This window comes from Anoplopoma fimbria, chromosome 10 (genome assembly GCF_027596085.1).
Source record: "Anoplopoma fimbria isolate UVic2021 breed Golden Eagle Sablefish chromosome 10, Afim_UVic_2022, whole genome shotgun sequence".
Taxonomy (NCBI): Eukaryota; Metazoa; Chordata; class Actinopteri; order Perciformes; family Anoplopomatidae; genus Anoplopoma; species Anoplopoma fimbria.
The window spans coordinates 24,396,777-24,408,957 of record NC_072458.1 but is presented as its reverse complement, the minus strand read 5'-3'; the positions used below and the strand labels follow the sequence as shown (position 1 = coordinate 24,408,957).

Below are 12,181 nucleotides of genomic sequence, written 5' to 3'. Positions count from 1 at the left end.
GCTTTTTAATGTTTGCTTGTTTGTTCATGTTGTAGAGAGTGAATGCTGCCAACCTCTACAATTCAAACCATAACAATCCTTAAATCTTTACCTCCTATTGATTTGGTTGTTGTCGGTTGTAATTATTAATTAGATTATTAGTTAGAGTTTCAGATTATAAGCCACTGCACCTTAAACTGTCTGAAAGATGAAGTTTACGTTAGTGACTAGAGATGTAGTGCTGCTGAGAAACCATCTGGCTGCTCTGAGTGAGGGAGAGTCGGTCTAGAACGTGACTTTGAATGTTGGACAACCTGAGGCTGAAGTCAGCGATGATCAGAATGAGAGCGGAGACCTCCAGCGGGTTCACATCTCTGGCCCCTCCTCCACCCCTGATGGTGTCTTCTACTGGGTCAACCTTACCGTCTTCTTTTCATTAATGAGAAGGCCGTCATGTTGGATGGTGTTCACTGAATACTTCAGTCATTCATATTCAGTTAAACTCACCTACGGTTTAAACTGCTTTTATTTAGTCCCTTTAGAGGAATGAAACAGTTCTTAAAGGTAATTCATTGTGTACTTAAACTGTGTAGATACCCTGATGATGGAGTATGTTCACTATTTGAGTTCTTTTCCAGTCTTAATGTCCCTGTGTGTTTGTAGTTACGACCTCTGTGGAACATCCAACGTGACCATCTGCCTCCAGTTGTTCCCCGATAACTCTGTTAGCACGACGCCTTCTTAAAGTGTTCAGCAGCTGCTTCACTATACTATGATTTTTTATGACATACTTACTATGACTTCTTAAAGACTTCAATAAATATACGATGACTTTTTAATGAAACTTCATGAATTTGAATTCCATTCCATTCAATTTGTTTATTGCAATATCACAATTTTTTTCTGTGGGTTTTACAATCTGTATACAACATCCTTCTTTTTATGTCCAATTATGCGACATACTATTCTAGGACCCCTCACGTCAGAAAAGGAAAACTTCCCCTACAGACCTTTAACATGGAAGAAAATACAACATCCTTCGTCCGCGGCCCCTCACGTCAGAAAAGGAAAACTTCCCCTACAGACCTTTAACATGGAAGAAAAGAAGAAACCTCCAGGATGATGAGTGTAATAGATGTTATGTGTACAGAATATACAACTTAAGAGGATTACAACATAGCTGATTCATATGACAGAAATTATACAGTAATAGCAGTAGTAGCGCCAAATATAGTAGAATAATAGAAAAATGATGAATACTAATAATAAAAGCAGCAGTTAAAAATATAATAATAATGATAATAATGATAAAAAATCATTAATGGTATTAGTAATAGAAATGTGACTAATAATAATAATAGTAGCAGTGGGTGTCAGGTAAAACCACGATCCATGGAAGCCTGCGAGGAGAGAAAGCACAAAGATTTCAGTTTGTGATTCGGTGTTCTTCATGATATAATAACAGAACCAACTATGTTACATGTAAACTACATTTGACCTTGATTTATTCATGATGCAGCCAGTTTTTAGGCTCCTGTTTCACATTAAAGCATCAAAAACAAGATAAAAACATGAAGCTGTTCTGGAGACTTGTGGTGGAGACAGCTTTGAGGACTGTTTTATCCTTTAATGAGAATCAGTTTTTGTTCATATTCAACATGTTCATCAGGGAGCTTTAGAGATGCTGGCAGGTGGATTTCTTTACTTTGGACAGGCTAGCCGTTTCCTCCTGCTTCCAGTTGTAATGCTAAACTAAGCTAACCACGTCCTGACTCTGTACTGAACACACAGACCTGAGATTCACAACAATCTTCTCATCTCAAAATGTTAGAGCAGCTCCTTTAAGAAACAAAAAGTAAGTAAGCAGTAAAAGTGTTGTGTTATTAGAAAATGTGAGGTATCAACATTTAGACAGAATACAGTCATATTGTAAATCTATCTTTAAAAATCTGATCAAGAGAAGACATGACATCAAAACTCATTTTTCCGTTGTGTGTGCTACATTCTTAGTCGTCCATGTTGTTCTTGTCGACCATGAAACACTCTGAGTTGAGCAGGAACAAAACGTTTCCTGATGCTTTAATGTTTTGTTGCCGCTCCGCTGCTCTCACCAGCACACTGGTGCCGTTTAAACTGCGACTGCCAAGTGAAGCTTTTGTCACAAAAGCTGCAGCTGAAAGGTTTCTCTCCGGTGTGAGCCGTCATGTGTCTCGTCATGTGTCCCTTCCGTGAGAAACTCTTCCCGCAAACCGAACAGACGAAAGGTTTCACCCCCGTGTGGGTTCTCATGTGCTGAACCAAAGTGTGACGCTGAGTGAAACTCGTGTCACAAACCGAGCAGGAAAAAGGTTTCTCTCCTGTGTGGATTCTGAAGTGTGCAACCAAATCAGAACGCTGCCTGAATCTTTTACTGCAAAGTGAGCAGCTGAATGGTTTCTCCCCCGTGTGGACCCTCATGTGCTTCTCCAGTGACCAACTATGACTGAAACTTGTGTCACAAACTGTGCAGCTGAATGGTTTCTCTCCTGAGTGACATCTCATGTGAGCAATCAAGTGTTCCCTCCGATTGAAACTTTTATTGCAAAATGAGCAGCTGAATGGTTTCTCTCCTGTGTGACATCTCATGTGTCTTTTGAGATTTGTCTTGTGGCCAAATGTTTTTCCACAATCGGAGCAGATAAACGATTCTCTGTCAGTATTTCTCACGTTATTTCTCACAGAGTTTAAACCTGGCTGAGGTTCTCTCGTGTCATAATCATCATCATCACTGACATCAGTCTCAGGTTCAGAAGAGTCTCCAGTCTCCTCATCAGGATCTGGTTCTGGACCTCTATCTAGATCTGAGTTCCTGTCTGGTTCTGGTCCTCCACAGTCCTCTCCATCAGCTTCTGTCTCCATGTGTTCAGTACGTCTGTGATGAAGCTGTGAGGACTGAGGTTTCTCTTCATCATCTTCACTCTTCACAGGGACAGGAGTGAATGTGAACTTGGTGATATCAGCCTCCTCCAGCCCTTGAAGCTGCTCTCCCTCCTGACTGGTCCAGAGTTCCTCCTGTTCCTCTTTAATGTGGGGGGGCTCTGGGTCCTCCTGGTCCAGACTGGAGCTCCACTCCTGCTGCTCAGAAGGAACCTCTTCTTTAACCACCAACAGCTGCTGGACATCTGCAGGAAACAGGAAACACACATTCTAAACCTTTAGTTGTCAGAAGGTTACTTTTCCATTTCTAGATACCATAAATGCCCAACATGACCTGTGAAATCCTTATTATTCAAACAGTGTTTGAAAATGGCCACCTGTATACACATATACAGTATTTAAGGTAACCATATCAGAATTGTAATAAATACATTATGGGACTTTTTTTTCTTAGAATAGAGATGGGGGAGGATAAGCAATGGTTAATAGTTTATATTATAAAATATAAAACTTAGATTTGTGTGCCACCGTTGCAATACAAAGTGGGAAAGAGCAAAAAAAATACAAACAAAAAGGAAAACAATGTTTCTCAAAACAAATGTTGAAATCCTCTCAAATAATTCATGAATTCATTCCAGCATGATAAACCAATAGAGCTTCAAACAATCTGAGCCAACCAAGATAGTAAATAATTTTAGTAAAGGATGAAAACCATTTTTACTTTAGCTTGAAGCAGGTCTGTTACTCAAATAGATGAGCAAGACTGGACTTTGGTTGAAATGTACAAAATACAAACCAGTTTTATTAGTTTTTTTACAACAAAGTGAAGATTAGAACTTACAAAAATAAAGAATACAAAAAGTAAAACCCTCTCTAGGACTTTAAAAGAAAAGACGTAATGTCAAAAACCTCAAAAGATCAAAAAGCCAAAAGATCCCCAATTTTTGGTTGTCCCTCCCTATCTTTCCATCTTTCCTTGAAGCATCTTTCAGATCAATATATAGTAGATAAAATTTATGACGGACTTCTTTAAGTTTACACTTAATTCTTAGCCCCCCTTAAGGTTCCTATCTGGTCTTCATGAGTGGCAGGATGTCTCTTTAACAGTTTCCATATTTGCTTCATCTTACAACCGGTTTCTCATTCTGACTGATCAGGGCAGAGCACATTAAACCAAGATTATCTTATTTACTTATCTTTACATTCAGTGAGTACAGAAGCACATAAGATTACATATTGTTAAATGAAAGAAAATCACTTAAAGGTCCTCAATAAATGAACACTCAGTAATATTTAAATTTAAAGAATGAGATATAAAATCATGTTGATTCCAAACTATTCTTAGCTCAATTAAAAGGAAATAAATCAATAGAAACTTAAAGAAGAATAAAACTTAAATGAAATGCATCTACAATATAATAAAAGTAAATAACACTTTGATATACTGCTTACTAGGCTCAATGTTACAGGAGCCAAAGTGCACAACAGTCAGTTAGGCACGATAACTACAATACGCCTAACAGTTTACATTGTGTGTCAATTATGTCTTTAAGGAAATAAACTAAATAATTTGTTTTTCCAATAACATTGCCATATTGATATATGCCATATTATATTTTTTAGTCCAGTGCTTTAACAGCTTGTTTAAGGCCTACCATACTGCAAAAAATAAATAATTTCAAGAGTTTCATTCTACATACCACTGATGAACGCAGTAGTACTGAGTACTTTATACTGCATGCTGCCTTTGCCAGTAGTATGCAGTAGGTGGTTTCGTATACAGCCTCAGTATTTTTACTGATTTTGAATAAATACTCAAAATTGTTATGACATGGTTTCATTTCATCACTGCAGTCATATGCAGTTATGTGTTTTTGAATGTGTAGGGACAAGGGTACCATGTTGTTACAGTAACAACAGTTTCTACTGTTTCAATCCTTTGTTGCTCCAGAGTTTCATAACTGTGGAGAGTTTCATTTGAAGCAGTTTTACTGCTGCTGCTGTCCAAAACACTCTGATGACTTTGTGTGAAGATCTGGGGATTCCTTTGTTCAAAACTTTTCACACACACAACAAGCAGCTAAATGGTCTCACCAGCACGACATTTGAAATCACTGTCAGAAACATCTTCATTATTCAGAGAGTTTAAAGCTGACTGAGGTTCTCTGGTCTCCTTCCAATCATCACTGTCATCAGTCTCAGGTTCAGAAGAATCTCCAGTCTTGACATCAGGATCTGGTTCTGGTCCTCCACAGTTGTCTCCATCAGCTTCTATTTTCATCTGTTTGGTTTTTCTTTGATGAAGCTTTGAGGACTGATGACGACCACACTTGTGTCTTTTGACTTGATTAGACCAAGTGAATCTTCTGTTACAAACTGAGCAGCTGAATGGTTTCTCTCCAGTGTGGATTTTCATGTGCAACTGTAGATTTCTACTCTGTGTGAAAGACTTCTTACAAACTGAACAGCTGAATGGTTTCTCTCCTGCATGAGATCTCAAGTGGGCCTTCAGCGTTACTCTTTGAACAAAAGCTTTACCACACAATGAGCAGCTGAATGGTTTCTCTCCAGTGTGGATTATCATGTGACTCTGTAAACTTCCTCTCTGGGTAAAACATCTCTTACAAACTGAGCAGCTGTAAGGTCTCTCTCCTGTGTGAATGTACATGTGTCTCTTCAGTTCTGACTTACCGTCAAATCTTTTCCCACACTCAGAGCAGCGGAATTTTCTCTCACAAGCACTACATCTGAAATCACTGACAGAAACGTCATCATTATTCAGAGAGTTTAAACCTGACTGAGGTTCTCTGGTCTCCTTCCAATCCTCACTGTCATCAGTCTCAGGTTCAGAAGAGTCTCCAGTCTTCACATCAGTTTCTGGTTCTGGACGTCTATGTGGAGCTGAGTTCCTGTCTGGTTCTGGTCCTCCACAGTCCTCTCCATCAGCTTCTGTTCTCATCTGTTCAATTGAGCTGCTGGTTGATTTCTTACAAACTGAGCAGTTGAACGGTTTATCTCCTTTGTGGATTCTCATGTGTATCTGTGAATCTCTTTTTCGTATAAAGGATTTTTTACAAATTGGGCAGCTGAATGGTTTCTCTCCTGTGTGGATTCTCATGTGGTCCAATAAATGTCCATTCTGTGCAAACATTTTCTTACAAATAGAGCAGCTGAATGGTTTCTCTCCTGTGTGGATTCTCATGTGGTCCAATAAATGTCCATTCTGTGCAAACATTTTCTTACAAATAGAGCAGCTGAATGGTTTCTCTCCTGTGTGGGTTCTCATGTGTATCTTTAAATCTCCTTTTCGTGGAAAGGATTTCTTACAAACTGAGCAGCTGAATGGTTTCTCTCCTGCATGGATTTTCATGTGGGCCTGTAAATGTCCATTCTGTGTAAAAGATTTCTCACAGATTGTGCAGCTGAATGGTCTCTCTCCTGTATGGATTCTTAAGTGCACCTGTAAATCTCTTCTTCGTATAAAGGATTTCTTACAATGTGAGCAGTTGAATGGTTTCTCTCCTGTGTGGATTTTCACGTGATTCTGTAAACTTCCTCTCTGTGTAAAAGATCTCTTACAAACTGAGCAACCGAAAGGTTTCTCTCCTGTATGAGTTCTCATGTGTATCTTCAGATTTGTCTTCGATGTAAATCTTTTCCCACAGTCAGAGCAGCTAACTGATTTCTCTCCAGCACTACATCTGGTTTTACTGACAGAAACATTTTTCAGACAGTTTAAACCTGACTGAGGTTCTCTGGTCTCCTTCCAATCATCACTGTCATCAGTCTCAGGTTCAGAAGAGTCTCCAGTGTTGTCAACAGTATCTGGTTCTGGATGTCTATCTGGATCTGAGTTCCTGTCTGGTTCTGGTCCTCCACAGTCCTCTCCATCAGCTTCTGTCTCCATGTGTTCAGTACGTCTGTGATGAAGCTGTGAGGACTGAGGTTTCTCTTCATCATCTTCACTCTTCACAGGGACAGGAGTGAATGTGAACTTGGTGATATCAGCCTCCTCCAGCCCTTGAAGCTGCTCTCCCTCCTGACTGGTCCAGAGTTCCTCCTGTTCCTCTTTAATGTGTGGGGGCTCTGGGTCCTCCTGGTCCAGACTGGAGCTCCACTCCTGCTGCTCTTCTTTAACAACGATCACTTTTCTTACATCTGAAGGTAAAGCTGAAACACAGACAGACATTAATATCAACCCAAGCTGGATAATATTACTTGTTCAGTGAGGTAAAGAATGAACATGTATTCTTTTGTATTGATGGCTTAAACGATGACTTAGTTGACATTTGTAGTCTTCAGCTGACATTTTAATGTTTCAAGCAGAGAAGCCTGGTGAAATGCTAATTACATTGCATCATGCTAACAGCCTGAAGTGGCTCAAAGAAGTACATGGGGACAGTTCCAACAGATTAAAGATTGAGGACTAACGTGTTCACACCAGACTTAAAGCTCACTTTTCACCTGGCACCATCACAGCCAAAGCCATAAAAAGCCGCCGGCGCAAATGACGCGAAAGGTGGCAGGTAGACTTATGAGCTTACCAACAGGGCGCATATAGGTCCTCCCTTTAATGTTGACTTCTGCCATCTGAACTCTCCCATCCGGACCAGGTAGGAGACGTTGGACCCTTGGGCCAAGGGCTCGTGTCAGCTGCTGGTCCATTACCATGACGACGATGAATATAGCCAAGTTAGTGAACTATTTCTGCCTCGGCTGAAGAGTAGGGAGGTAGTATTTACATACCGAGTCCAGAAGTGGTCCACCAGAACTTGACTGAGGCGCCATGGATGTTGGACAGGAGGTGTTTCCAAATACGGCTTGCAGAAAGGATGCATCCAACCGCCCTGTGAGAAGGAGATTAGGGGCGACTGGCTCAAGGTCAGGTACTTCAAGGGGCTTTGCATTTAGTACTTCATCCACTCCCTTAGCACCTTGTCTGTTACAGTTTCACCTCCGAAAAGAAGGATGGCTTAAACAGGCGGAATCGTAAGGGGGGTAATACAGTCATTTGGGTTTTCCCTTCAGGTTTCCTGCAATCTAGACAAGAAAATAGACGCTTACAGATGGCTTCACGTCCTCTAAGGATCCAGAAGTGCCGTCGGACCCAAACGAACACTCTCTCAGGCTCAGGTTGGAGATTCTCGGATCATATTCTTCGATTAGAAGATAAGCAATGGGGTGCTTAGGATCTAACACTAAAGGATGTATGGTACAGAGCTCAAGGTCTTTACCTCCTCCTAGGCGTCCCCCTGCATGGATCAGACTGGTAAAATTATCAAACTTAGGTGCACGGGTACAATAGCTACTGCCATTGGGAACAGGCTTATCTGACAGTGTAGTAGTTTGTATTCCTCAGGAAAACTCTGTTGCTGTGCATGACGCAAGAGGTTCAAAACCTTATTACATTCAAAGGAATTTAAGAGAGGACTCTGGGTGCTGTGGAGGTTATGAGCTGTAGCATCTACAAGCTCATTCCAGGATTTGAAGGCCACGATGTCAGCAGAAATCCAGCTTGCTGTTGTATGGAGTTTGCTGATTTTCTTAGCTCAAAGATAACTTCCTTGGGGGCTAGTATTACAGGGGTTGTACCCGGCCAATTTAGTTGAGTGGCGTGTGTTTCAGCACCAGCCACTGTTACATGCTTTCCTGGGTTCAAGCTAAGCCAGAGCTTCAAGGTCCTGGTCGGATATGGTTATGGATTTGTTGCTCTGATATGGGAGAACATCAATTTGCCGCAGCTTCACCCCATCGCGGCAGAGATTACCGCATTTGAGTAGCTCTCATGAAGCAGGGTCTGGACCTCATTCGCTGCCTCAAGATGAGCAGCGTTAGGGTCCTGGGAACTAATCAGAAGCAGGGTAAGGCCCTAAAGAGCCCAGCCTCTACGGTGTTGGGACTTCACCATGTGGTTGAAACAAAGAGAGAGGTCATTTTGAAAACCTAGATTGTGAACTTGGTACAACCCCCAAACTGGCAGCAACATCTCACGTGTTAGTGTGAGATTTGTTTCAAACCACAACACTGGGCCTCATTGGACGATAGCCACAGGAACCCCAGATAGTCCCTGTGACACGACATGACATCACCAAGGCTCTTTAGACCGGCGCATACCTTCACCCCCTGCTGTCCCATACGACTGGAGTTGTTAAAATGAAATTAAACAACGTTGGTGCCTTTAAAGAAAGAACCCTACCTTGCTCACTTGAAGTGAGGAAAGAGAAGGAGACCAGCAGTAGCTGGTACAGTTTGAGCTGGAGGATATAAAGGCCCTGAGGTCAAGAGGCCGCAGCAGTTTGGAGGGGTCCACCACAGGAGGCTGTGCTGCCAGTTCAGCTGCGGGGGTGCAACAAGCAGGTTAAGGGGGGTCTGCGCTGAAGCTGGAAAGGATGTAGCAACAGGTCCAGAGAGCATATCTAGTTGTGGTAAGGAGTTTGTCTGTGCTGGGGGGTTTGGCCATAGAAGCACTAGGGAGGGACGCTTCCATCATCCGGATAACTGACTAGATTGGGGTGCTACCATGGTGGTATGTGACACTGTAGGGTACATACAGTTAAGCTGAGCTGCCACAATGGAGGCAGCAGGATACCCTAGCCTATCGGGTCTGTTTCGGTGACGGACTGGAATCTGGGAAGTTGAGATAGCTGAGGTTCTGACTTAGGCAACCCTGATCTAGGTGGTGCTTCAAACTGTGGCAAAGTTCCTCCACTAAAGAACGGCCAACTTGACAAGAACGGTCATGCTCCAGAGGAGGATGGTTATGGTGAGCTGGAGAAGCATAAGATGAGGTAAAATTGCAGGGCGAGGCTATGCTGAGCCATCATTTGACCAATCACATCAATATTATTTTGCATACTGGTACGATCTACGCTGTTTTTTTTATATATTTACACAGACAATGATTGAGTCCAGTAGACCAGCTCTTTACAACAGATGTGAACAAAAATGAATTTGCAGTCTAACTTGTGGGAGTAACGCAAAGCAAAAATGGTTCGAACACTTGGTTTGAACACATTTTGAGAAGTACTCATATGTGCTGATCTGGTTCAACGTACTATATTTTCACAATTTCTATTACTCTTACTGACTAAATTAAAATATAGTTTAAGAGATGTTTTTATATTTCTCTGACCATAATCCTCTTGTGTTCCTGTCGCAGATGTATAACCAGCGGTTGATGCGTTGGGCCCTGCTGGTTCAGGGTTACAATCTGGAGATCAAGCACAAGAGAGGGTTGGATAACGTGGTGGCTGACGCCCTGTCTCGTGGGTAGGATGAAGATCTTTTACCATTATCACTGCTTGTTGTTGAGGCCTGATACAGAGCCATGCAGTGGAAGTGTCCTGCTGGATGTATTGTTGATGTGGAGTCAGCTGTGGGGGTTTTTGTATTCGTAAGGTTTTCATACACATTGTGTATGTGTTACAAACACTGGGTGTTTGTATTTATGAGAGGGGGTGTTAAATGTGAGATTGTATTTGGTTGTGGGTATGCTGTTCTTCCCTCCCTCTCCCCTTTTCTTCAGGCTGGCTTGCAGTGATTGCTTGAGTGAGTGCAGGTGTGCTCACTGAGCTCCGCCCCCTGTGAGCAGTATAAGACCAGGAAGTGAGCCTGAGACAGCCCTTCTCCTTCTCTGCTCAGTTGATAGCCGTGCGTGCTGTCTGAGGGTGTCTTTTGTTGAGAACAGGTCTCTTAGATCGGTCTCGGCCTGCTCAGTGGAAGCCTGTTTTTGTGTGATTCTCTGCAGAGCAGTGTTCTTTTGTTGCCATTGCCTTTTTTGTGTTAATAAACAGTTTTTCTTTCTTTAAACCAGCGTTTCTCCCTCTTCCTTTGACCACTTACCATCAACTGTTACTCCGTGGTCCCCACCGGGACGTAACATTAATAATCTATACAGAAGCTATAATCAAGTCGCTGCCCTTCAACAAATTCTTACATTGTTTACAATGAAGCATTATCAAAGCCTTATCTTAAGGCTAAAATTGAGATGGATCTGAATAATCTGTGAGGAGGAGGATGTAAGAGTACACAACCTGTAACTTCTGTTGCCACTAGGTGGCGCTGGAACTATGATTCTAAAGTGTAAAAGTATGTAAAATTTGGAAAAAAGTAAAAAAAAAAAACGTAAAATAGGTCTGTGCACAGGCTCTAATTAATAATCCAAAGATGACCACATCACTAGCTAGTAAATTGAAGGATTTTGGAGTCTCATTATTCACCATTGTACAACGTTAAACAGACCATCATGTATATTTAAAACATTTATTTACAAGATTATAAAAGTGAAACTAACAATATTAATCTAACTAAATAACTAGAACCAAAGGGAGAAAACAGAAATATCCCTAATATTCTGACTACAATGAGATCACAATAATAGAAAACTCAGTGGACATTATCAAATAAAATCAAAACATGTACGTTGACAGAAGTTAAAGCAAAACAGCCGTGCCTAGCCATGTACCATAACTGTGCTAATGCTCTTCTATGCTAGTTACTTTACCAAGTCCATGGAGGAAATGGTGTTACTTAGCGTTCTGCTTTGTTAGCTTAGCCACTGCTGTCGTTTAAGGATGACGCCAGGCGAGGAAGAAGTTGAGGTTCCGTTGCAGTCCGTGATGTGTTTCTATCGAGTGTTGCAGCTCGTTGCTAACTTGCTTGTTGCTCCTTGTGCCTTGAAAAGTCAGCTGGCAGACTCGGTTGTTGTCACTGGCACTAGACCTGTTTACTCAGGGTAAGCAGAGCGTAGCAGGGGGGCAGCATCCGCAAAACTCACGGTTCAGATGGCTTCACGGTTTTGAGTCGTGGTTCGGATCAGCTGACAGAAGGTTGCGGACATATCGGCCAATACAGATTGTTTTAGTTGTTGTTTTGTTTCGTTACGCAGCTTGTTTAGTCGTGCAAGGCTCAAGACTTTTGTTTTTTCACCAACTTCCCGAAAAATAGTATCAACCGCTCTGAAGTCAGCGTAAACCGCCAAAAGTTCTTCAGGTAACCCTTTTACTTTGTTATCGTCCTCTATATTGTTATATGCATAAAATACAGACTTAAAATGATAAAGAAATAAAAGATTGTATTTTCATTGATAAAAAATCTTGGTAATTATGTATTTTCAGCTGCTTAGAGCTATTGTTTGGAAGTTCAATAATGCATAATTCTTTCTCTTATATTCTGCTGTGAAAACATCTCCTTCAAATAACTGAAGACTATTCATTTAAGTTTCCGTGATCCATACGGATCATATATTGTGTACGGATCAAAGCAGAACCTTTCAGGTCCCTGCATT

The 12,181-nt window shown here is 41.5% G+C and overlaps 1 protein-coding gene across 1 annotated transcript in view; it reads right to left on the bottom strand.

The window, feature by feature from the left end:
• The window catches only part of LOC129096855 (zinc finger protein ZFP2-like), a 37,467-nt gene that overhangs the window by 21,416 nt on the left and 3,870 nt on the right, over positions 1-12,181 (bottom strand). Inside the window, exons 2-3 of the mRNA XM_054605534.1 lie at positions 2,663-3,140; positions 2,172-2,455 (exon numbers count right to left, since the gene is read on the bottom strand). Of these exons, the coding sequence (XP_054461509.1) occupies positions 2,172-2,455; positions 2,663-3,140 (762 nt within the window). The remainder of the gene's footprint in view (positions 1-2,171; positions 2,456-2,662; positions 3,141-12,181) is intronic.